Below are 27,702 nucleotides of genomic sequence, written 5' to 3' on the forward strand. Positions count from 1 at the left end.
CCTGCTCACCAAAGGTATTTACCTCTAGTCCTGAATTCCCAGCTGAACTGTGGGTTCACACTCAGAGGGGTGCTCTCTTCTGGGACTTTTGCCTGCCCAGTGTGGGGGAGGGGAGAGCAGAGATGAACGGATAGAGACAGAATAAGAGATAGAGACACATAGAGACAAGCCCACAGATGGCTTGTCTTTCTGGCTGCCATCTAGAAGTGGCCTGTGCTCACACTTGTGTGGCCCTGATGTAACTCTTCAAATCCTTTGCTATCCCAATTGTTCTCAAATAAAATTTTGGTGGCTATCAATCCTGTGTGATTCCTGAGAGCATCGGTGAGATTGGGAGGGAGAGTTTCTTTTGTAACTAAGGGAACAGAGATATTTATTCCCCTTGAAGAGAGTTGAAGTGGGAGGCTGATGGCAAACGGAAAGTTTCTGTTCCTTTAAAGTGCTATTCCTTTAAAGGTGTGGAGGCCCTATTCCTGATTTGATGGGGCTGAGATGAGCCTTGGGGAAAGGAGGCCTCTGGAACCTCTTGGAAAAAAGCACAGACAAAAGCCATCATTTAGGCCAGTTACAAGATGAAGGTCAAGAGGTTTGGCATTTGGGGTGCTGGCCTTCTGTAATTCTAGCCTGAGCTCTCTCCAGTTGCAGCTGCTGAGGGCCCTAAGGCTTCTTGGCTGTGTCACAGCTAACTCCATGACTGGTCCCTAAGCTCTGAGCTGCCGCTGGCCAGACCTGGTGTTAGAGAATCCAAGCACCAAACATAGGCCCCAGCTGACCTCGGCGCCTGGCTGAGATAACACCTAGGACCAGCACATTAGCCCCATCAGAGCTTATGCCCCGAGTCCCTGACATACAGGGAGTGCTAAATCAATAAAAGGCGGGTTGACAGGTGTTATCACTGGGAGGAGCTCTCAGCCTTCACTTGGTATGATTACAGATTCTTCCATCTTATACATGTGGGCAAATGCTGCAGCCACTGGATATATGCTGGACAGGTGAATGGTTTCCTTTAGTTTCAAGCAGGTAAGCAGAAGGAGGGGGTAATGCCAAAGGTTCTGGCTTACTTTTGTGTTCATTTTCGCAAAGTCTATGCCCTAGTCATTTGTCAGCAGGTCAATCAATCAATCAATGAGCATTTATTAAACACCTACTATGTGCCAGGTAGTATTTTAAAGACAACAGAGTCATTTGATGAAGTAGAAGCCAGTTCAGGAGATCGGCTGAGAATATAGGAAGCAAAAAGAACAATTCAGGGTAGTACACGTGGCTGATGTAAACATCAATAGCAAAGTGAACTGAAGGAGGGCCTTCAGGAAGGCCCTGCAGGAAGTGAATTCAGCTGGGTTTGGGGTTTGCCCCAGAAAAATTGGGAAGAAAGCACTAGGGAGTAATGGGGCTCCAGGGAATGGCATGAATGACCTTGAATGGCTGAATAGTGTGAGCACTACTAGAATGTACTTGAAGATGTGTGATGATACACATCAACAGAACAAAGAAAGGCTTAGAAACTGTACAATCCTTGTAATGATGCCAAATTTATTGCTGGAACAAAAGCCCATCTTTTCATCTTCCCACTAATGTTGATCTGGTGATGGTGTCTGGCAGTAGTCATGGAACTCTAGGGTGTCCAAAGAAGAGAAGTCGAACCCTGAATGAAGAAGGCGAGGCCGAGGAGGGCACAAGCAATACTCTGCCCCAAAGGAGATCTCCTCTGACAAGTACCAGTTAGAGACATTGTAGTCTCTGAAGTAGGAGGATGATAGGATGTCAACAATGCTTAGGGAAATGGATTTATCATCAACACTCAGGACAGAACAAAAGGAAGAGACTGCTGCTGCTGGGGGAGGAAGTCAGGCACTCACTTATTCTTTCTATTCATTCCTTCACTTATTCCTTGAGTGTGGTATGTGTTCATGCCCCTTTGGGGGGAAGGCTGCTTTCCATCTTGGGTGTCCATCTCATTCACCTAGTTCTCTCCTGTGCCTCCAAGAGGCTGCAGCATGTAGCCATATCCCAGTAAACCATTTTGGCAGCGGGCTAAACCAGATTGAGGCTATCTAAGGGGTGAGTTAATGGGGTGTCTGGCCTAAGCACTTTTCTCAAAGGAATAGTGGATGGGAACAACTTGTCCAAACGGTCATGAAGGCAGCTGAAGCAGGCATGATGGAGTTGATGACTGAGCAACTCCACTTCAGTGCAATTTATGAGCCAGTCAAGGGCAGCTAGGTGGCGCAGTAGATAGAGCATCAGCCCTGAAATCAGAAGGATCCGAGTTCAAATATGGCCTTACTTAACACTTCCTAGCTGTGTGACTCTGGGCAAGTCACTTAATCCCAAATGCCTCAGAAAAACAAAAAAAGACACCAACCATACCATTTTACCATACTTAGCAAGGTCAGGCCTGGGTGAAGCAGATACTTTTTGGGGTACTCTTATTAGCTCCTTTCTCACAGCAGGGGGTGAACAGAATGATCCTTAAAAAGGCTTCTCAGAAAACCTGGGGCTACTGCATCCCGCTGCTGTTTCAGTCTAGGGAGCAGATGATCCCCATGGCTTGGTCTGCCGGTGTGCAGGATTGTGACTCCAGCTCCCAGTGTATCATGATTGCTGTTTCATCTTGCCCATTGCCACATGAGCTTGAGATAAAAGTGGTAAAATGGCATGGCTGATGCTTTTTGATTCACCATAATTAGATTGAAGCAGGGGGTACGCCAAGTCATCATCCTCACTCTCTCAGAATACAATGATAAGACAAAGGTCAAGATGATTAATTATGGTCCCAGGATACAGAAGATGACCTTAGCTTCTTCCATGTTTGACCAACCTCTACTCATTCCACAGCACTTGCTTTAGCCACCTCCATGGCTGTTGGAACAGGTTATTCTCATCTGTTTATTCCACTGGGAGAAGTCTTCACATGCTTGAGATAGACACCCCACTAACTCACTGAAGGGTATGAGATCCCTTGATTACCCTCAACATAGAAAATTGAGAAAATTCTTGTATTATGAGTTGGAAGATTCTTCATCATGCTTAAGCAGTCACTGTATCTTATTGATTATTCTTTCACAATGTCTCTTATACAGATATTACTTTTGTTCACTTGTGTCTGACTCTTTGTGACCCCATTTGGGTTTTCTTGGCAAAGATACAGGAGTTGTTTGCCATTTCCTTTTCCTGCTCATTTTACAGATGAGGAAACTGAGGCAAACAGTTTTAAGTGACTTGTCCAGGGTCACACATCTAGTAAGTGTCTAAGGCTGGATTTGAACTTCCTGACTCCAGGCCCAGTACTCTACCTACTATGTTGTCCCTTACATAGATCTTTCCTTTCCATCAACACCAACCTTTAGCCTAAGACCTTATCTTCAATCCAACTCGAAACCAAGTGTTTTATGCTCTAGGGTAGTTGTTAAACCTGATCTTGTTAAACCTTTCAATGTATAAGAAATTAAGCCTATGAATTCAGTCAAGGATACTGGATCTACCAAAACATTAAAAGTAAGAAAGGAGGAAGCCTGGGGCCAGGAAAAGGCCACAGTGTCGCAAGTAATGGTAGACCTCACTTTTGAACTTTGCAGAGTTTCTCTAATTTTAAATCTTTTGAAGTTTTAACATCACCATTATGAATGTTCAAGGGGAAAAAACACCCAAACCAGCTAACAAATAAAGGAGGGGTGGAGGTGGAGGAGATCCAAACTTTAGCTCACTAATCCTCTTGGATGTCTTTCTTGCCTACAAATTACAATGATCTTGTATCATGTTAACACTCTGTGCTTTTTACAAAGTAAGCATCCCCGTTTCCCTCGGGCAAAGTGTCACGAATCTCCGATTAGTGGAATTAGCCTTATATTACAAATGTCAAACTAATACTAGTACACCTGTATTCACTGGCTGACCTACTTTGCATAATACGATATTTCAAATAAAGTTGGTTGGACTCAAAGCCCTATCATTTTCTTACCCAAATCCAATATATGTTTCAAAAGTTAATTTCATGTCATCTCTCTCCTTTGCCCCAAACTTTTAAAAAGATATTTTTTGAAATAAAATGTATTGCTTGGTCAAATTGTACATATTTTGATTTGCTACAATTATACAGAGAAGATTAACATGATGGTAAAAAAAACCTATAAAACTAAAAACTATAAAATGCTTAAAAAATGCAATATGTATTTATAATCTAAAACTTTAAAAACAATTTTGCCAGGGTAGTTACTCTCTCAGCTTACATAAAACATAACACTACTGGTAGATGGTATTTGGAAGTTACAATAGCTGCAAATTCCACTAACCTACAGACCAAGAATCAATAAGCCTCTCCAAACTTAGCCAACCTGGTTCTCAGACACCAGACATCAGATGGAACTCCAAGTCTTTCTAGGTTGACCATATCTGCTGGAAGTTTGTTGTCTGTCAATAGAGACTTTGAGGACCCACTGCCGCTAATATTCTGCAGTGAGGAAGCATCAGATGAAGATTTTAACAATGAGCATCAAGTATAGTGGTCACAAAATGCAATCTGAATTACTTTTGTGTTCAGACGGGAAGGTGTTAAGAGTTTATCATGGCACAGGTACATAAGACTGGAAACTTTTAAAGGACTGCCAGTGCAGACTACGAGGCTACAAATCCTCCCTCACTTAAATTCAATTCACTTGCATGTCATGGCATCACTTCCTTGATGTCATGACTGTCTTTGAGAACAATGAGCAAACAACTACAAGGAGCTGCAGGAGGTAGACTGAGCAGGAGAGAAAGAGCAGAGCTTCCTTCCCTACTCCATTCATGCAGGCTGAATTAGAGAAAATTCAGTCACCAGACTCTCAAACTACTCAATCAGATTGGGTCCTTCGTACTTAGGTTAACAGGAAAACTGAACACAAGGAATCTTTAATCTGCCTACAACTAACTATGCCTAATTGGATTTTAAACATTTATCTGATTTAGGGAAAATAAACTACACTGGCCAAGTAATATGAAGGAAGATAGTGGCAACAGCAAATGATGAGAAGGAAAACTCATTGGTTTGAAATCAGAAGGATCCTAGGCACGAGTTCTTAACTCTTTTTAGGTCATGGACCTCTTAAGTATCTAGTAAAGCCCATAGATCCCTTCTCAGAATCATGTTTTTAATGCATAAAATTAAACATATAATATTTCAAAGGAAACCAATTTATGTTGAAATACAGTTATCGAGATTCTTTTTTAAAGGTCACTGATCCGGATCTAGTCCAACCCTCTTAAATGGATGAGGAAAATGAGTCCTCCAAAGGTGAAATGATTTTCCACAGGTAGAAAGTGTTACCCTCTGGATTGCAGGTCTTTATAAAGTTTTTTTCCAGTGTCCTCTAAAGTTGGAGCTCATCTTTTCTTGAGAAATGACTTTTCAAAATGAGAGTCAGTTCAGGGCCAGTTAGGTGGTGCAGCGGATAGAGCACCAGCCCTGAAGTCAGGAGGGCCTGAGTTCAAATCTGATCAGACACTTAACACTGTCTGGCTGTGTGACCTTGGGCAAATCACTTAACTCCAATTGCCTCAGTAAAAAAAAAAAGTCAGTTCAGACAGTACTCCCTTTAAGATGAAATGCCATCTTAAAGACTGTTTTACAGTGAATTATTCAGAAGTGAAAGAAATTTCAAGGATGCATCAATGCTACATTTTTGGGGCTATTTAGTCAGAACTAAGGGCAATGGCAGAATCTATTACATGTGGCAGTAACTGGAATATGAAGTGAATATGTTTTTTAAAACCAGGTGACAATGTAATAAATCCAGTATTAATAAACATAAAGTCATGAAAACTGGGGCTAATGATTGTTTCTGGGATTATCCTCCATGCTCTTGAATTAGTTCTCATGAATTTAACTCTCATCTTCATACACATGATTTCTGAATTCACAGAAAATCAACTATATTTGAGACATTTCCAATTTTAAATTCACCATATGTAAAATAGAACTCATCATCTCTTCCTCTAAACTCTCCCTCTCCTTCCAACTTCTCTGTTTCTGTAGAAAAACTGATCATGAGAGTAAAAACTACTCTTGTAAAGGCTTTGCTCTTTTGTGAAGACCTTGCCTCTTATTACTGTATATTAACAGGATGATTGTCCTGACAAATAACTGCTTTTTCCTGTTTTACAACAAATTATCTCAGAATCACAGAAGGTGAGATCTAAAAAGAATCCTAGGTCAATCTACATCTGACAAATGGTCATCATCCAGTTTCTGTTTTAAGACAAAAACCCCATGTGGGTCTGGCTGCCACATCCCAGGTATACTCATACTCCTTTAAAGTTGGAGCATTCAGACAAATTGCTAAGAAAGCTGGTTCTATTCTGCACATACTGAATTTTTGACCTTATCTAAGACTGTTATATAGGTCTATGAACTTTCATTTTATTAATTCCCTGCAATGCATTAGTAAGTCTGTTGAGCTCTCTTTTATGTCACACTTTGTTATTCAGTGTCTTAGCTATTCTATCCAGTGAGAGTTCTCTGCAAATTGGACATCCAGGGCAGTGTTCCATGTACATTTTTTTCCAAAGGACTAATTGTTAATTATTTACCTGCATACCACTGATGACATCTTTGCCCTTATCCAAGTAAATGATAAAAAAGTTAAACAGCATAGGGTAAATCGAGCACAGATATGTGAGTCATTCCCCTGGAGACCCCCTGCCAAGTAGACATTGACCCATCCTTGGCTTCTCTTCGAGTCTAAACATCTCACCAGTATTGAATTTATATAACCTACAGTCACATCAGCAGGTTTTTTCTGGACCCACTTTAGGATGGGCAAGGTGCCAAAGGGCAATGAGCTAAGTATTCTTTTGCTAGAGATCCTTCTTAAGTTGTCCACTTTGCTTCTGTATTTTCAGTATGAAGGCCCCTCTCTTTAGCAGGAAAAAAAATAGATGTAAACTAATAATTAAGTAACTCTATCTTATCTGTATGATCAGTTAATATCTCATCTAAAAATGTTGAGATTTGTAAAGTGCTTTGAATCTCACAACAAACCTGGGAAGCAGATAATTTTGTCTCTGTTTGACAGATAAGGAGACTAAGACAGGTAGAGGTGAAGTGACTTGCCCAGGGACCCCTGACTAGTAAGTGTCCAAAATTGAATCTGAATCCTGGTCTTCTTGACTTCAAGCCTATCAAGACTATCAATTGCCCAACCCAGCTACATACTCCATAGAAATCCTCTTCTTTTTTAGATTTCCCCCTTCTGGGCCCCTATTATTTTTTGCTTCTCTTACCAACTTCAGCTCAGTCTGAATTTTACAATGCACCTGAAGTTATTTTTATAGGACTGTGCTACCCTTTTATTCATCGATCTGTTCTGTGGCCTTGTTTCCACCTTCTATAGATTTTTAAAAATCTTGGTTGGTGAGTGCCTTGGTTGGCACTTACATATGTTCCTTCAGACAAATTCCATTTTTCACCCCCAGTGGAATTGTTTTTTTGGAATTTTATTGTTAAGTATCTTCCATCTCTCCTCGGTAAACCTCTCTTACAGAATTTTATTTCATGGAACCAACTCCCCTTTTCCTCTGAATTCCCTAGAACCTGCTCTCCCCATTATCATATCTAGTATTTCTAGGACATATTAAGGTTTATAAAGCAGTTCACATATGCTGTCTCATTTGATTTTCATCACAACTCTGGGAGGTAGCCATTATTCTTACTCTCAGTTTACAGATGATTGAAAGAGGATAAGTCTTTTGCCCAGGATCACACTATTGGTAAATGTTGATGGCAGGATTTAAACTCTGGTCTTCCTGACTACAGGTCCAAGACCCTTACTGACTGCCCCACCTAGTTGCCTACATCTCAGACTATTGTCCTCTATCTCCTCTCTTCTATTACAAATTTGGAAGAGAGGGAGGTTATTACCTCTTTGGGGTTCCCATAATTTTATCTCAACAATCTTTGCCTCATTTTTAGAGAGAATCAGATGCAGAATTCTCCCTTGATGACTCCTCTGCCTTGTAAAAGATGAAATTGTTATTAAAGCAAGGCAAAAAACTATTAGTTTTTTCTTTTTCTTTCTTTCTTTCTTTCTTTCTTTCTTTCTTTCTTTCTTTCTTTCTTTCTTTCTTTCTTTCTTTCTTTCTTTCTTTCTTTCTTTCTTTCTTTCTTCATATCTGGATAACTGAATTTCTCTTCTCATTACTATACCATGCTAGGCTTGTGGTCTGCTCCCCAAATAATCTATTTTCTCTTTCTGTCCAGGTGGTCTACAGAATACTATAATGAACTTTAAAAAATCTGCATTGACCTTTACTCAAATGCTCTCTACCATATGTCTCCATTTGGCTCAAGGATTTCCAAACATGAACAGACTTTTTTGTGCCTCAGTTTACCTTCATTTCTCATGGAACAGTAACCAAAATGAGAGGTCAAAGTTTTCTCAACAACGTTAGCTTTTTCAGCCTCAAGCCTGAGGCAACTAAAATGTTATAAATATCAGGTCCTCTCAGTGTTGAGACTAGATGCATTTCCATAAACAGCAAAGCTGTGGTATCTTTTTTTTTATTTAATTTTTATTTAAATTACTTTATATTGACACTCGTTTCTCTTCCGATTTTTTTTCCCTCCCTCCCTCCGCCCCCTCCCCTAGATGGCAAGCAGTCCTTTATATGTTGGATATGTTGCAGTATATCCTAGATAAAGCTGTGGTATCTTAAATATTCTTTGAGAGAGTATCCTCTACTACAAGTTTCTCTGAGTGTTCTCAGACTAAATGCATTTTTACAGGGATTAAGGCTGTGGTAAGGGGAATGTTTTTAGAGAGAATGTCTCCTGCCACCAACATATTTGTTGCTATATAACTCTTGAGAGTTATTACATAGTTGTGCTTTTTCCCCCCTCATTCCCCTCTCTGGAGGTGAGAGGTCCACAGGTGCTACACACTGCATACATTTTCTGAATGCATCAATTAATTACTTGCATTGATTTTTTTTCCTCTCTCAAATACTTCTTTTCAATTTAGAGGTAAAGAGAAAGAGATGAGGAAAGGGAAGAGAAAGAAAGGGGGTGAAGGATGGAAATGTATTCCTCCTTCTCCTCTTCCTCCTCCAGCTTTCTCTCTGTCATTCTAATTCTTATACCTTGGCAATTTCTAGCAAAGAAGGTATATCCATCTAGAGTGATAGCAGTCAAGCAAAGACACAAGGGAACTGAACAGGAGTGCTAAATGTTGGTCCCTTTTGTTTAATCCATCGACTGAAACAGGATGTACAATTCTGATTGTGGAGAGATGAAGAGATTCTAACACTCAGTACATACTAAGAGATGTTCATACTAAGAGGGGCATCTGGGAACTGGGACCAGCTGAGATGGAAAAAAAAAGATCCATCTCTCCTATCTGATGCTCACTTCATGACATACTCTCACAGAATAGAATGCTGGACACTGGTGACTTAAAAATATTTTTTTTCCTTGCCCCAGGACAGAGAGTTTAATTCATATATGTTAACTCTATGTCTAGTACAACTCTGTTCTAAAACAATTCCCATTTTAGAGATGAGGAACGTGAGGGCTTGGGGCTTAAATATCTTGCCCATAATCACACTGCTAGTGAAATAGAATTAGAACCTAGATTTTCCTTAGGAACCCTAACATCTTATGTTGCCTCACAGTTTATTGTTGTAGCAATAAAACAGAATGGAATGAAGCAAAATACAAAAATGTTTTAAATATTTATGGCAATAGATACTTTAAACACATTTTAACTTGTAATGACTGTGTATTTAAAATCAGCCGGAGTCAGGAATTCAGGTTAAGGGAAAAATCTTCAATCTTTATTGAAGTGAAGAGATGAATAAGGATTGCAATAGCAATATGGGCAGCTGCGACAGGAAGCCAGCTAACAGAGGGGGATCTGAGCTGAAAGGCCATCGTGATGGCAATGCAAGCAGTCTCTCCTTCCCCTTCCTTTTCTACTCCCCTGCCTCCACCCACCAGAATCGTCATTTCCTATACAACACATCAGGACTTGCACAAAGAGTGGGTGGGGGCCATTCTTTCTCCAACTTTATATATTAATAGATTATGGTCCAATTACTATTTAGCCTCATGTGCTTGGGACCTCAGTGCATCAACTCAAGCCTCAGCCCATTACATTAACTGACTGCCCAAACATGATAACTTAAATAATGACAAAGATGTATCAGATAAGAGTTAAAAAAATATTTGCAATCAAAGAGTTTATCAAAAACCAATTTGCATTCAGCTATTAAGCACTTTGCATCAGTAGGCTTTTTTTTTTGGTCCCTTTGGCAGCTCCCCCTCTCCCCAGGCCTGACTGATGTACTTTAATGAGTGGGGCAGAAAGCCAGACAAGAAGCCGGAAGAAGTGAGTCTACTTCACCATATGGCTGACCTTGTCTTCTCCAGGCTGGCCATCCCCGATTTAGGAAGCTCAGTGTTATGCAGGAAGAGCATGGCACCTGTGCAATATCAGAACAGCAGCAGCTGGTCCCTCTCTAATATTAAAGATGTAGGAGTCATAATCTGATTCAATTCAAAAGCATTTAGTGTTTTCCACTATTGTCAGGCCACAAACAATAACTCAAGTAGTCACCAGGCATTAAGTGCCCAGATCATGGGCTAAGTGCTGGGGGCTATAGTTCAATGGGGGAGCCAGCATGCTGTGCACTAGGGAAAAACCAGGTAAGACAGGGCCAAGGGGAAATCATTAATAGAGGAAATGAACTAAGATGACGTGGAGTCTACCAGGGGAGTGGAGCTGAAGGAAGCTGGGGGAGATAGCAGGTAGAGAGAAGCAGGCGAGCACTGCAGCCCCCAATTGGTCTGTAGGCTGTTGATATGTAGGGCCTTGCCTCTGACCCTGGGGCAAGGCCACCTCATAGTGAACAGCCACACTGGCTTTGGAGGTGGACATACTCAGTACCTTTAGGATGCTGAGCAAGTTACTGGCCATCTTTGGCTCAGCTTCCTCATCCATACAAGGCAGAGAGTTGTATTAAGTGGCTCCAAAGCCCCTTTCAGTGTTAGATCAACAGTCCTATCATAGAGCTTCCTGTACAATGGACTCAGGAGTCTAGGTTTATGTATGTCTGTGCAGTTTTTTTTCTATACAGAACTATGGCCAGATGTAAAACAGCAAGAAAAGGTCAAAGCAAACACAATCTGAGTCACCAGCAGGATGTGGCAGATCAAACCCAAAACGCTAGTGGGATCCTAGAACGCAACAAGAGAGATTTTGTGTCGGTGACATCCAAGATGACTGACTCAGTCCTATCACAGCAACCCTCTCCACCATCTTCATTTTTAGGGAGAATAGTGGCTGAGTAGGCCACATGCACAAGAGGACACAATTGGTGAGAGACTTTGAGACCATACCACTAAGGCCCAGTGGAAATGAAAATACCCTGGCAATGAGGAGATTTGGGGATGGGGCAGATACTATGGCTGCTTCTAAACATTGGGAATTCTGACCTGGACAACAGGGGTTATACTTCTGTGAAGCCACAAAGGGCAGAAGGGGGAAAAGATAAAACTTGCAAAGGTATAGATGGGAGAAGTCATGGGAAGGTTGCAATATGCATTAACAGAGGAAACCTTTGACCAATAAGATCACATACCTTTTTAAGTAGTTCTAAGAAAAGCCTTCCCACCATTCACATTCAAGAGGAGTCAGGAGATCTCAGGACTGTCTCAGGAGGTAGTAGGGTTCCCTTACTAGAGCTGGATGATGACTTGTTGGTCATGTAGCAAAGATTCTTATTTATGAATGGGTTGGAAAAGCTGGGCTCTGAGATGCTGTGATTCTTTGGAAGAACTTTGGATTGGATCTAAGATTCAAGTCAAAATGATATTTTCTGGCTTTCATTTTATGCAATCTGTTTATGGCCCAGGTCACTCTCTGACACAGTTTCCTTCATCATAAATTGACTTCCCATATTTTAATAATTTTTTAAACCTTCATTTGGCAAGAGGAATGAAAACAGCACCTATGATACCAGGGCCTCCAGTTTTGTAATCTCTAGAAAAGCTTCCTTGATTTCTTCTGGTAGAACAAGAAGTGGAAATGGAGACTCATGCTCAGGTTTGATGAATCTTGGGAAGATCTCTATCATGTTTCAGGTATCTGTTCCAAGAAGGAAGCATGTTACCTGATTGCTCCTGGTAAGTCATCAATGTAACATCTCTCATCATCCTTTGCTTGGGCAATCTTTCTTTTGCTAGCACCTACCTCATGAGCTTCATCATCATTTTATGGAACATGGGAAGTTGCTTCTTCCTTAGAAGGCTCAGTTTTACTTTGTTTGGAAAGCATCTCAAACTTATTACATATTTTCAAATATTCAGCAGCCTTTGTTATTTTTAGGACAATCTTTTAAGTAAAGGCCCCCAAGTAAAATAAGTAACTGGAATTTCATTTCCTTTTATAGTCTTCTCGCCATCACTTTTTGAAAGTACAAATGAATAATGAAATTCTCAAAAAACAAATAAAATATAAAAGAGATACATGGATTGATCTCCATAAACATCTGGATGATCACAATTAGATAATCAATATCAGAAAAAAACCCAAGATCTTGGTTACTGAGTTTCATGAGTATGCCTCATTCCTCCATAAACATATCAGTGTCTCTATGCATTACATGATCTTTATCATTTGCTATGGCCAAAAATATTTATTGACTAGTCTGGTCCTTTGATGAGAGGCATACTCATATTGCTAAGCTTTTGCTGGAGGTTTTTTTAGATGGAATAGGAATTAAGGGAACTTGACCTCAGTTAGGAAAGTGACTGAATACCTAAGGTCATTCTTGTCCCCACTTCTATGAGGAATCAGGATACTACTCTTTTATGGATTAGCATATTTAACATTTATTTTTCCCACAGAATATGGAGCATTAAAGTAGTAAGAATATTTTGCATAATTTACATAATAGTAATTAAAACAATAATATAATGATATTAAAAAAAAAGCTTAAGTAAAAAGGGAGAGAAAATGTCTAGAAATACTATGTAGTATATGAATCATCTTTAATTAATCTGTTTTTTTAATTTTATAGAGCAAATACTTAATATGTAGTTTTTCTAAGTTAGTTTGTATGTATTTTGGTTTATTACAAATTAGTTTATATTTCAGGAAATAAAATTACTTAATTCTTTATTGGGGCACAACAATTACAGGAAACCACTGAGAACTAATGTTCTCAAATTTAAACCAGTTCAACACGTTTAAACACAAAGAATAAAATCGGTATTGTATTGTATGTTTGATGTGCCTCCTATGTAAGCTAAATATTACATCATGGGTTACAAAAAGTGCTTAGGTCAGATTTCTAGTAAGGTCGAATAAGACATCTTTTAAAAAGATGATAAAACAATTTCCTTCCCTCCACCTCAGAAATTCACTTAAAAACAAAAACCCTACAAAAGTTTAATCACAAGATTTTTCTATTGCTTCTGCCATTTAAGTGTTTGTTTTATATCATTACTATTTCATAAGAAATTGTTAGGGAAGCTAGGTGGTTAGTGGATTGAGTGCTGGGCCTAGAGTCAGGAAGTCCTGAATGCAAATGTGGCTTCAGACACTTACTAGCTGTGTGATCATGGACAAGTCACTCCATCCTGTTTGCCTCAGTTTCCTTAATTGTAAAATAAGCTGGAGATACTTTAGTATTTTTGCCAAGAAAATCCCATGAAAAACAGAATTTGACTGAAAAGTCCCTGAACAAAAATGAAACTGACTTAATATGTATAAAATAGCTTGTGTTAATATAGGGAGGGAGGAACGAGAGATTGTCAGTTATTAAGGCTAGGTGAGAAATGAGACCAAAAAAAAAAGTGGTCTCTTTTATTCATTTCCAAAAAGAAAATCAATCTAAGAGATGAAGACACTCAGGGTTTTTGAACAGAAACAACTGCTATTTATACATATTCTGAGCCAACAACACCCAAACAATGAACAACTAAAGTTTGGACAGGTTCTTATTATTGGTCAATCTGTGAGAGCCCGAGTGATTTGGGTTTAAGACATAGTCAAGTAGCTCTATTTGAATCCAAATGGGCTATTATATCAAATCCTGATTTAATAATGCTCTATTTCTAGAAATTTATATTTCTCTGGAGAATATAAGTGTATGATTCACCAACCAGAGGGAAGAAAGGAAAGAAGGGAAGAAAAGAGGGAGAGTGGGATGAAGGAAGGAAGGAAGTATTGCTCAACTGGAACCAGTTGGGTCTTTGGTAGGACAGCTAGTACTAGTTACAGATTGTTTTTTGTTCTTAGTTCTCAAAGAGGACCAAAGAAATCAGACCATCTAATTTGCAAATGAACTGGATTTAAGTGAAGCAGAATTGTGCAAAGTCACCATCCTCACTCTTTCCTGAGCCATCTGTGTCCAGTGGTAAGATATAGATTTGGAGGACTGGAGATAACCCAGAAATTTTGCTTTAGATACTTCCTAGCTGTGTGATCCTGGGAAAGTCATTTCATCTGTCATCCTGTTTCATCATCTATAAACTGGAGTTAATTAGAGCTCCTACTTTCCAGGTTGTTGTGAGGCTCAAATAAAATCATATGCAAAGCATAAAGTGCTTTGCAAACTTTAAAGCCCTATAGAAATGCTTACTACTATCTATCACTGGAAGACATTTTGGTGATGTAAAAACTAATATTAATTTAATATCAATTAACATTAATTTAAAAGCAAAAACTCCTAGGATGGGGGGAGGACAGGGAATAGAGCCTTGTTTATCACAAGTGGACTTTGAGATGCTAGTGTAATATCCAGGTGGAGATGTACAAAGGCAGCTTGTCTGTTTGAGAAGGAAAAAGTAACAAACAGAGAAGACAAAGAAACAAGACTTTCTGGGACAGAGACATGGGATTCTGGGGGCTGAGAAATATGAACCAGTAAAAGAACATGGAGAGTCCACTCCTTGAATTCCTAGGATAGATATTCTAATTGTTCTATAGCTATCTAAAATCAAAACCACACATTTTGCGGCTAAGATAATGCTAAATTTACACAAGGTTATTCAAGAACTGTTCTCTGAAATAAAATCAGAAATGATGGCCAGGCATCCTATCATTTAACTATATTTCTGACCCCACATTTTCTAAATGATTCCAAATATTTCATTTTTGAATGGAAAATCAAATCCATTCCTGATCAAATCCATTTTACTGTATCATTTGTCAAATATGGGCTGACTATAGTCATGGGAGCTGGACCTGTGACTTCACAGGGGCCCCTAAAGGATGAAACTCCTTGTTCCAATGCAGGGGCCAACTTCACTACAATTCTTTGTAGAAAGCAAATTCCATGGACCATTTAGAATTGAAGTGATTTGCCATGGGCTACATATCTAGCAGGTCCTAGGCAAGTCAGGACCTAAACCCAGGTTTCCCTGACTCCAAGACTGGCTTTCTAGTCACTCTAACATGCTGACTCTGATCAGCATGGATAAAAACAGGTATAGGTATAAGAACCTACACCTACCCCTATACTGACCACATAGATATTCTATATAGGTCCCAACTTGATGTTTTTCTATTAACTTTTTGGATTCTGATATAGGTCAACTTGTTAATCAATAGTCCTTCATTGTGCGGGTTGTTGCCATCATCAAATCCACCTGAAAAAAACAAGACTTTCTTATTTTAGATCCATTTATGAGAGTCCAAGTCCTTTGACAAATGGAAATAGAACAAAGGGATCTTTACCAAAGGTCACAAAGAAGTTTTCATCTTGATTTAGCAGTCCTGCCTTCAGAGTCACTTGAAGGAAAGAACATCTTCCAATCTAATCCAAGCAATTTTATCTTACTATTTTATGACAGAAAATCTTTCCCTCCAATTGCATCAGGAGTCCTTATTAATGCCAAGGAAACTAGATTTGAAAAGTACAGAGAAAATCTTCAAGTTTTCTTGTCATTTTCATGAAAACCTCAAAAATAGTACAAAATACCTAGATAAATAGTGTATCTAGATGATATTATATCCAATTACAACTCTTATCGGTGTCAGAAAGAACTGATTTCTGAAAAATGTTATTGTTATTTCATGGTTGTTTTGAGGGAATAAAAACATGCATTAAGTATTTACGAAGCACTGGGCAGAAAGAGGTGGGGAGAGACAAAGATAAGACAGAGAAACAGACAGAGACAGAGAGAGAAAGAAACAAGAGAGCGACAAGGAGAAAGAGAGAGACACACAGACACAGAGACAGAGACAGAGTGAACAGAGACAGGGAAAGGGACAGAAGGAGAGAATTCCTCCCAACTTCACTCCTCAGCCTTAGAAATCTTCTATCTCCATCCCCACAGTACTGGTGGCCTAGAGATGCCTCTGCCTGGCAGAGATGCCTAATCCTCTCATTGCATCTCTAGGTCATTCCCTTAGGTGCCCAGGTGATGCTTACTTCTCTCCTGATTCCAGCCTTTTCCACTTCCTTTCATCCCTTTATAACCCCGCCCCCTTTATGTGTTCTCTTTTCCCATGAAAATATAAGCTCTTCAGTCATAACATTTAAAAAAATTTGCATCCCCAGCTTTGTGCAGTGCCCAGCATGTAGTAAGCACCTAATAAAAGCTTGCTCTGAGCTTTCTATTCTATTTATGTATCTATCTAGTCCCTTCTCTTAAGATCACATTCTAATGGGGAAAGAAAATGAATATAGGATGGTTCAGCTACAAGTTCAACAGAATGTCCTAGGATTCCTTAGGGTAAAGGCAGCAAAGCAGACATTTCGGATGCTGAGCCATTTGATGATGCCCAAAACTTTGGAGGTGAGAACTATCTCTTGTAGGTCTTCAGAAGAGATAGGGGGTTTTAGCACCTTTAGAAGCAGGTTGAATCTCCTCTAGGGTTGATGCCTCTCTAAATAAAGATAAAGAGAAACAGGAAATGGGGTGGTGAGCAGCGGGGCATTAGGGTGAAATACTGGTTTCTTGGGTACAGAGTTTTGGGACATCTCCACTGGCACCCAAAGGGAGGTGGTTTGATACAGCAAGGCTAGCTTGCCTGCCAGCTAACCACCTGCTACTCCCCTGGCAGGCAAGCTAGCCTTGCTGTATCAAACCACCTCCCTTTGGGTGCCAGTGGAGATGTCCCAAAACTCTGTACCCAAGAAACCAGTATTTCACCCTAATGTGGCTAATCTATTTACTCTTTTTATTTCCTTTACTTTTTAAAAAGATATACAAGTCAATCTCATCTTTGAAAAATCACTAGACACTACCATCATATCAAGCTGTTCTTTATCTTTTTACTCTTTCTTAGGCAAATTCTTAGGGAAAAAAACTGTCTACACTTATCACCTTCCCTTTCTCTCCCTCATTCCTCAATGTTTTTTAACCTCTAAGTTCAATTAAATTTGAGTTCTCCACGATTAAAAATTTTCTCCAAAGTAACTTTTGAGTTGTTAAATCCAATGACCTTTTCTCAGTATTTTTCCTATTTGACTTGACTGTTTCATTTCATAGTGCTGTGCCCCTCTCGAACACACTCTCATCTTCTGGCTTCCATATCATTGTTCTCTCCTGGTTCTCCTGCTTGATTGTCCACATGACTTTATTAGTTCCTTTTGCTGGTTCTTCATACAGATCAAGCTCTTCAAGGTGAATTTTCCCTGAGGCTATGCCCTGGACTTCTTTTTTTCTTTCTTTAATACTCTCCCTATTACCTTGTCATCTCCTCTGTATATGTATGTATGCACATATACACATGCACATAGACATATTCACATCTATAATCATTCGCCTGAGCTTCAATCTTGAATTGCTATCACCAACTATCTTTTGGGCATTTCAAATCAGATGTACTAGAGATGTCTCAACTTGTTCTAAGCTGAAATTATTCTATTCTTCACTCCCCACTCACCAAACTATTTCCTTCCTCCAAATTTTCCTATGGCTGGCAAAAGAATCATTCTTCTTTATTCCAATCTTCCAGATTTATAACTTCAGCACTGTCCTAGATTCATGTTCTTTCATCCTGTATATCTAGTCCCAAACCATTTCTACTTCTACTACAACTGAAGCTTTTTCTCTATTCAGATTCCACCCCAGTCAATGCCCTCTGCATCTTTCACTAGAATATTAGTTCTCTAATTTACCTTCTTGCCTCAAATTTCTTCCAGAGGCTGTCTATCTTTCACACAGCCGTTAAATGTGATTTTCCTTAAATGCAGATCTGACCGGACCTGATTGTGACTAGGCTATAGGGGCTCTTTAATGACTTCTTTAGACAAAATATAAATTCATATCTTTAGTGTTTAAATTCCTTTGCAATCTAGTCCCCGCCAATGTTTCTAACCTCACTGTTCAGTGTCCCTCTTTCTGTATGTCGTTTTCCACTCAGCCTTTTCTGTTTCTAGTAAGTAGCAGTCTACCTCTCATCTCTATCCTTTGCACTCTGTCCATCATACTTGTAATGAACTCCCTCTTCACCCATAATTAGTAAAATCCCTTTTTTCCTTTAGCTCAACAGAACCAGGAGATCATTATATATATGGTGATAGCAAAATTATATGATGGTCAATTCTGATGAATATGACTCTCATCAACAATGAGATGATTTAGACCAGTTCCAATGGTCTTGTGATGCAGAAAACCATTTGCCCCCAAAGAGAGGACAGTGGGAACTGAATGTGGACCACAACATAGTATTTTCACTTTTCTTGTTGTTGTTTGCTTGATTTTTGCTTTTTCTCATTCTTTTTTCCTTTTTGATCTAATTTTTCTGGAGCAGCATGATATTTGTGGAAATATCTATAGAGTAATTGCACATTTTCAACATATATTGGATCACTTGTTGATTGAGGGAGAAGGGGAAGGGAGGGAAAATTGGGTTTTGTAGGGGTGAATGTCGAAAATTATCTATGTATATATTTTGAAAATAAAAAGCTTTAATTGAAAAAAATTAAATAACAAAACATAGTTCAAAGGTTGTCATCTACATGAAACCTTCCCTATGTGCTAAAATTGTCTTTATTTAGTATTCATCTATTCTATTTATATTTTTTCTGGATATACAATATGTATATGAACATATATATATATATATATATATATATATGTACAGATACATAATTACAAATATATAGCTCTGTTCTCTCTCCCATTATAATTTGTTTCATTCTTTTTATTTTATCCCCAGGATCTAGCAAAGTACTTGGCACCATGGAGGCACTGAATCAAATGAGCTAATATGAAAAAAGCACTTTGTAAACCTTAAAATCCAATAACCATTATGTAAATGCCTATTGATTAATTGGATATTTGACATTAAATATGGATTAAACACACTAAACAGTTCTTTAGATTCTAAAATTAAAAAAAGTTTGAGGGATGATAAAGCATCATTCACTACCATGAAAAATGCCCTAACTTTCTAAGGCTAGATTTTTACTAGGCATCTCAATAAATCCTTATCAACATCTCTTTTCAGTAGAGTAAAGTTCAGAGTCATTATTTACTTACAAAAATTTTGGCAAAACTTGCTTAGCTAAAATAAATACTGTGTCATGTGATTTTGTACTGCAATAAAGACTGGAATTTTGAAGCTGAGTGACATTTCCCTCAGTACAATACTAAAAATAGCTAAGTTAGATGCATACAATCTAAATCACAATTTCTAATATGTGGTGTTTCATGCATATTAGTAAGAATTCCAAGGGCCAGGATTGGAGGGAAATTAAGTTAAATCTACAACAAATTGGATATTAAGTAAAATTAAAAAAAATTTCAAAGCATGTTGTGCTCCTGTTAACCTTTTCTGTTTCTAACAGTCTACCATATTAAGAACATATTTCTTTATGGTACTAAGAAGATCAAGACTGATTTCTGTATCATTTTTGATGTGGAATGCTCTGTGATGTGATTGATCTAATGTGCAGGACCCACATTGCCATAATAGCAGACCAGGCTATATGAAGTGTTCAGGGAGAATTAGCATCTCTGATATGAGGGCTGCCAACCCCTTTTCGGGGCTATTCATTCATGTTTGGCATCCACTTGATTCACCCAAATCTCACCTGTGGCTCCAGGAAACTATGGCATGCAGAGCAGGCACACCCCAATAAACCATTTCAGCAAATGGGCTAAAGCAGATTGAGGATTACTAAAGGGTCTCAAATCCTTCAGTGAGTTGGGGGGGAGGCATCTATCTCAAGCATATGAAGACTTCCCCTGGCAGAATTAGTAAATGAGAACAACTTGTTCTAATGGCCATGAAATAAGCTCTGCTGAGCACTCAGAGCTTGCTTAGACATCAAGAGCACCAAAGCCATCCACTGCATCCAGAGCCATGGTCAGTCATTTTGACCTGCCACTGGACTTCAATGACACGGGAAGAGAGAGAGGTTAATGATTCGGGCAGATCTGCTTCACTCTAAAACAAGCAAATGAAGACATCATCCTATGATGTCACTGGTTTTCTTCAAAAAGAATGAACGATAGTAACATATTAGGCAGTTAAAAACTGACAATGTCAACAATCTGAAAAAACAATGCAATCACAACTACAGAATCAAAGAATTTTGGTGTTGAACAAGCAGTTATTAAATGCCATATATGTGTCAGGCATTGTTCAGATCTTGGGGATATAAAGACAAAAATGAAATAATACTTAGCCTCTAGTTTAGCCAGCAGATATAAAGATCTATATGAATTAGGAGAGGGAAAGAGAAAGGATAATCAAGTGGGGGAAGTTAAAAAAAGATTAATGAAGAATGTAATTAAAATGAATTTTGAAGGAAACATAGGATTTTAGGAGACAGATGAGAAAGGACAATCAAGGGAAAGATAGAGACAAGAGATGTAGTACATTGTGAGGAACACCAAAAGACATCTAGGTGGACCTAGAGGATTACAAAGGAAATAATATACAATAAGATTGGAAAAGTAGGTTGGGGCAAGATTATAAAAGGCTTTAAAAGCAAATCTGAGGATTTTATATTTGGCCTTAAAAGCAACTGAACTGGGATGAAGAATAGATCAAGAAGAAAAATGACAAAAGAGGCAGAAAGATTGAGTGTTGGTAAATTAAATATGTGGGGTAAGGGAGAGTGAGACATCATTAATATTCCAGATGTTGTGAATCTAGGTGAGAAGCCATATGATGATGCCAATAGAAATAGTGAATTTTGCAAGAGGTGTGAATCTTGGGTAAAAATTAATGAGTTCTAGAAATCATTATACACAGCAACAGTAAGATTATAAGATGATTAATTCTGATGGACATGGCTCTTGTCAACAATGAGGTGATTCAGGCCAGTTCCAATGGTCTTGTGAAGAAGAAAGCCATCTGCACCCAGAGAGAGGACAATGGGAACTAAAGGTAAACCATGACATGGTATTTTCACTCCTTTTGTTTTTGTTTGCTTGCATTTTGTTTTCTTTTTTTCCTTTTTTGATCTGATTTTTCTTGCACAGCATGATATTTGTAGAAATATGTATAGAGGAATTGCACATGTTTAACATATATCAGATCACTTGCTGACTGGAGGAGGTGGAAGGAAGGGAAGGGAAAAATTAAAACACAGGGTTTTGTAGAGATGAATGTCAAAAATTATCCATGTGTATATTTTGAAAATAAAATGCTTTAATCAAAAAATGTAAACTGCAAAACTTGAAAAAATTAATGAGCTCTGCTATAGACATGTTGAGTTCCAAATTCCTATAGGATGTGTGTTCATTGGAAAGATGTATAAATAGAGCTCAGGAGAAAGACTAGAACTGGATATATAGATGGGTGATGCGTCTACATAGATAATAATTAAAGTCATGGCAGTTGATAGGGTCACCAAGCAAAAGTATAGAAGGGAAAAAGAAGAGATCCTAGGACAGATCTTTTGAGATAATCACAGAGGCTATGATGACGAGAATGATTCAGCAAAGAATTCTAAAGAGTGACCAGGCAAATAGGAGCACCAAATGAATGCTGTGTCATAAAATCCATAGAGGATCAAATGGATCTGTGATTTCATGGATTGGGAAGTTTTTCCAACAACAAAGGTCATAACCCATCTCTGTCTACCTAGTTCCTGTGACTTCTGTGCACTTTCCCTCCTCCAATTATTATGATATTATATGGGTACTAGTGGGGTATCCTGGCAGGCTCTTATGTAGGTTGTCTCCTCTTGTTGCTATAAAAGTCCTTGATGACCTCCTTGATTCCTGCTATGTGTTATACATAGTATTCTGCTTATACCTACTGTGTGCCCCTCCATTCTCTTCTGTGAGCCTTATTTTTAGTTCTTTGGAGGAAGTGACATCTTGGTGCTGTACATCAATGCTACTATTGAAAAGAAGAGCCTTTGCTTTCAATTTATTAAAAGCAATCTTGCTGGCTTTATTTCTTCCCAACTCTGGGCCTTTCTCACTGTTGATCTGCACTGTCCGTTCATTTAAAAATCTGGCAAAAGGCATTCTCCATCCATTTGGTCTTTTCTGTGTGGTTGAACAAGCTGAATTTCAGTTCTCTCTCAGAAGGCAACAAACATTTATCAAATACTTACTAGGTTCCAGGCTTAGGAACTCAAAGAAAAGCAAAAGATAGTTCCTGCCCTCAAGGAGCTTTCACAGACTATTGGAGGAGACAACCTGTAAACATTTAGGCACATGATTGCAGTGTTTGGAGACTCCACACAATCACATCTCATGGGCAAATGGATATTTGGAGGATATTTGAAGGACTTTGCCATCCCCCGGAAGCAAACTCCCCTCAACTTCAAATCAATACTCCTCCCTTTTCCCTCTCCTTCCTCTCCCCCCCACTCTCCTTAACAGAGTAACACTGAATAGGGCTGTTTCTGGTATTATTTCCTTCAAAGAACCCCAAAGAATCCTGATTTCTGGATGGGAGACACCTTGATACAGAAGAGCCTAAAAGACAACATTCTCTTTACTGAATCAAATGCTTAATTTCCATCTCTGAACAGTAACCACAACATCGAATATAGTCGCTACACCTTTGTTGATTTTGAAATGGAAAAGTTGGGGGTCTGTTATTGAATGCCTCATTTGTAAATATCTGCTTATTCCCTACTAATGCCCAAATGAAAGTGACTGCAATTCCAGTACAAATATACTTAAAAAAAAAATTCTATGTAGCTGAGAAAGTAGGCGATTATGTTTTAATGATATTTTCTCAACCAATTTTTAAAAATAAGAGCCAAGATTTTTTCCACCCTTTTGGTAACTTCCCTTCTTCAAATACTTTGTATACTAATCAGTCCCACAATGCCCTCAACTGTATCACCAACAGCATAATCTCTACAAGTACTTGATCCAGTCCAGTTGTATCCCCTATCATTTCTAGTTTTATGGTCATTTTCACCACGATGTTAATGGCTGAAGCATAGCGATTCCACTATCTTGAATGGACAAAACCATTTTAAAAATAGTTTTTGCAAATCTTTTGCAAAATCTTGTTTGTAGGTCTATTTGTTATTTTCATCCTTGGAAGCCATTGGGATGACTGCTTAATTAGTTATCTTGTTAAGCTTTTTTTTTTTTTTTCTTTCTATCCTTTACTCCTATTTTGGGAGGAGATGTCACTTTCTTGTAAGATTTCACAGGTGAGTTTATATCCTAATCTTGTGGTGCCATCCCTTGTCTAGCAAGGAAGTCAGAGTCTTGTCGCCCAAAGTGCTTTCTGGGCTCTGTTGGCCTCCTTGGGGGAGTTTAAAATAACTTCATGGATCTCTGACACTCAGCCCGACCTCGATATCCCTTACGCTGTCCAAGTGTTATTTTCAATAATTTGCTTAAAAATTAGAGGTTAAGCCATACACCATTTCTTTGTCCTATGGTCATTTTTCTTACTTTTTTACAAGTCTAACCTTCCCTGGAGGAAGCCATGACCTGAGCCTGCCCAGGTAGAGGGCAGGCTCAGAGAAGCCTCCGGTTCCCTGTCACGTGCAGTCAGTGCTGGTAATCGATCACCAGCTTTCCCCCAGACCCACTTTCTCGCCCCTCCCTCCCCTACGGAGGTCATTGAAAATCGATCTCATGGGGAGCAAAGAAAGCCCTTTTACTGGCTGCCTCCGCTGGGGTCCCTGAGCTCCTGGGGCCGAGCCAGAGGAGGGGGCACCGGTTTTGGGTGGGCTTCTTGTCAGGCTGCCTGGGCTTGGTGTGTGTGTGTGACAGCCAGTGTCCAGGTGGGTGGGTGAGCAGCGCGACGCGCGCACTCGGGGAAGGAGGGGCTCGGACTTGTCCGGAGGCCCCCGGCCGCCGTGCCTCAGTTTCTCCCAGAAGGAAGGGCTCCCGGGAGGGGGTAACCACGTACCGTGCTGTCCCTGGCGGCGGCGGCCACCGCGAGGGGAAGGCGCGCGGTGGGGGGCGGGGGAGCGGGTTCGGGGGTCGGCTCATCAGGCGTGGGCTGTGACTGCGGCCCGTACAATCGGTGGCACACGGCGCCCACCAGCCCGCCCCCAGCTGCGGCCGCCGCGCCCAGCTCCCCCCAGCGCCGCCGCCGCCGCCGCCGTTGCCAGGCCTCCTCGTCCTCCCGTTCCTCCGGCCGCTCAGACTCTGCAGCCGCCTCGCTCTCCGCTCCCGGTCGCCCCCACAGAGACCTCCCCGGCCTCGGTCCGGGCAAAGAGGGTCCCAGGCGCCGCGGTGCTGTCCACAGCAGCCGCCGGAGGGCCGCCATCGCCCGGTCCAGCTGCGCCGCTGTCACCGCGGCTGCTGTCAGGGACCGGGGACCGAAGCCGGGATCTCGCGACAACAAGAGCCGGGAAAGGGGGGAGATTTGGAGGAGCGGGGAGCAGGGAGGGGGGAACGCTAGGAGTGGGAGCCAGAGCGAGGGCGAAGCGCGGGGCGGGGGAGAAAGAGGAGCGCGGGGATTGGAAGGATAGGGGGAGAGGGCGGAACGAAGGGGCGGGGGGCGGGGTGAGGGAGGAGCAAAGAGGAGGAGGGGCAGAGAAGGAAGAGTGCGAGGTTGGAAGGACGAGAGCAGGGCGGGACTAATGGGAGGGGTAGAGAGGCGGGAGAGTACTAGCAGAGAGTGTGAAGAGAAGGACTAGGAAAAAGGGGGAAAGCGGAGTTTGAAGGGAAGGGGCGGGGAAAGAGGAGGGGCCAGAAGATCTAGTGGCCGGAGAGCAGAACGAGGCGGAAGGAGAGGGTGGGCCGGTACTGTAAGAGGAGGGAGGGGCGGGGCCAGGAGATCTGGAGAACGTAGCTTCGAGGGCTGAAAACTGCGCAGAGAGTTGAGAGGAGGGTCTGAGGCATGGGCGTAACCATTTGGGGCGTGGCTCTACGCCAGGGGCGTGGTCACGGGTGACCAGAGAAGACGCGCAGGGAGAAGAAGGACGGTAGCTGCTGGGTTGCAGACCAGACTGCTCCTCCCCACCTCCTCTCCCGAGATTCTCCTGCCCGAGGGCGGGGCCCAGGGGCTCCACGCGTGGGGCTTGGGGAAGTTGATGTGGAGGTCCCTAGTGAGTCCCAGCCTGTCACGTCTTCACTCCAGAGGCTGCAAGGCGTCCCCAGGTCCCTGGCGTAGAGTAGAAACTCCTGGGCTTCGGTGTCCAAGCCCTTCCTGTCTGCTCTGCTCCCTGCTCCCTCCCTTCTTCCTTCCTTCCTTCCTCCCTCCCTGGTGATCTACAAACAGTAAGCACCATGGACACGTTCTGTAATTCTTTCACTTAACTGTGAAAGGTGGGTCCGTTGATGAACATTACTTGTGAAGGAAGCCTGCATTTTGTACATACATAACTCACCGAAATTTTGTATCAATGGGAGAACAGAAGCGTAAATTGCTGGTTGTTAATGTTCTCTTGATTGCCTTTTTTTTTTTTTTTTGAGAGTTTGAGATTTCACTTCATAGTCTTTAGTGTCTTATTGTCCTTGATACCTTGTCTATAGGTCTCTCTATGCCTTACACTTATGTCCCCTTCAGCATGGATCATCTCCACATCACTTAGTTTAATTGAGCGCCTTTTTTTCATCTTTTTTCTCTTAATGTCGTATCTACCATCCCCACATAAGTATATCTGGGACTCTGATGTTAGGGTCCAAGTGTATAAAATAATTTGTTATAAATAATAATTTCTGCAAATCTTTCCTATTTTTCTGCTGTTTGTCATCCTCCTACAATACTTCTGGGATGGCATAGCTTTATTGAATGTTTTTCCATGTCTTCTTTAAACTAGTTTTATTCTTTACTGCTTCTTTTTAATTTATGTACTTGTATTACTCTCAGTCATCTCTCAACCTTCAGATTTTACAAATAAATGTATATTTTAAGCTACTTTTTTTCAGTAGCTTTCAGTAGCCACTTCTTTCCTTTTGGCAAACCAGTCAGATATCTATTTACTTAGATGTTTTCTGGAGTCTTTTGGTCTTCTTGTTTTGACAATTAATTTATATCAGTTAAAATTTTTGGTAAAAATAGTTATAGTCAATGGTATCCTTTCTGTTGGAAATACTATAAAAATGCTTGTATGGAAACACTATCTCAAACATATCTCAAAAGCAGTCCAGTGTAATGTCTCTCTTGCTGGATTATGACCCTAAAATTATTGATTGAAAAAGAAAGTCAAGTCTTTAGAATAAGGACAACTTCTTGAGGGAATAAAGATAACATTTTGAGCTAATTCAGCTACTCGTTGTAAACTCCTTGATAAAAAGAATTGGATTATTTTTGTGTTTCCATGTCCTTCCTAATAACAGAGACTCTAAACATTTGTTGAAATGAATTTAAATATAGCAAGTACTTAAACATTTGAAGAAAAAGATTGCACATTCATTATGTTATTAAGGTACAGAAGTATATATTTGGTAAAGAAAATCAATAAACTACAAATAAGAAGATATTTGGTCTGATCTCAACTGTACTATTATTTCTCCACATGACTTTGAATAATTCACTTTGCCCTATAGATCTTGGTTTTTTCATCTACAAAGTAAAGGAGTAGGGTATGTGTTAAGGTTACCTTATTACTGGAACTCTCCTTTAAAAAAAAAAAGGAATGGGCTATTTTCAGAGATTTCTGAAAATGGAACCCACTTGTGGGTTGTGTGATTGGACTTAATGGCCTCTGAGTTTCCTTTGAGCCTTGAGATTGTATATCTAGTGGTAGCCTGATCTCTCTATGGTGTTCCTCAGCTGGATTTTCATCGATGATGTTACACTCTGATTTTCTGTGCTTCTGTCATTAGATGAGTTCTGAAGTTACCATCAACTGTAAAATATTGAGAATATATGAGATTATCAAGAACAGTATTCTATACTCCAATCATATGATCTATATCTTGTACATGTATATTTTCATCAATTATCATTCATTCATTACTTTCATGCCATCTTTCCCATTAGACTATGAACTTGAGGAAAGGAACTGTGTTTTGCCTTTTTTATATTCTCATTATTTCATATGCTGTCTAGTATACAGTAGATATGTAATAGATGCTTGATTATGAGGATGGTGATTAAGATTTTCTATACTTTGTTTACATCTCCATCATGCATCTTTCTCCTTTTCTAAACCTCCTGTGGTTCCTCATTCTGACACATTCTGAAATGTTACTAAAATGAGTTTCTTGCCACAAAATAAATCCTGGAAAAATGAGGGGCTCACAGTCTACTCTTGAACTGGCCCTATCATGCTTTGTTGTTTGAAGATTTTTTTGGGCTTTTCTAGGCTGGTTCAAGCTTAAGCTCAGGTCCCTGAAGAACTTCCAGCTTTAACATCCTGGTGAAATAAAGC

The 27,702-nt window shown here is 40.1% G+C and overlaps 1 protein-coding gene across 1 annotated transcript in view; it reads right to left on the minus strand.

Annotated features, from left to right (window-relative positions):
• MICU3 (mitochondrial calcium uptake family member 3) overlaps window positions 1-24,722 on the minus strand; it is a 97,608-nt gene extending 72,886 nt beyond the window's left edge. Inside the window, exon 1 of the mRNA XM_051966473.1 lies at window positions 24,285-24,722. Within this exon, the coding sequence (XP_051822433.1) occupies window positions 24,285-24,647 (363 nt within the window). The 5' untranslated portion in view covers window positions 24,648-24,722. The remainder of the gene's footprint in view (window positions 1-24,284) is intronic.
• Between the last annotated feature and the right edge of the window lie 2,980 nt (window positions 24,723-27,702).

This window comes from Antechinus flavipes, chromosome 6, assembly GCF_016432865.1.
Source record: "Antechinus flavipes isolate AdamAnt ecotype Samford, QLD, Australia chromosome 6, AdamAnt_v2, whole genome shotgun sequence".
NCBI lineage: Eukaryota > Metazoa > Chordata > Mammalia > Dasyuromorphia > Dasyuridae > Antechinus > Antechinus flavipes.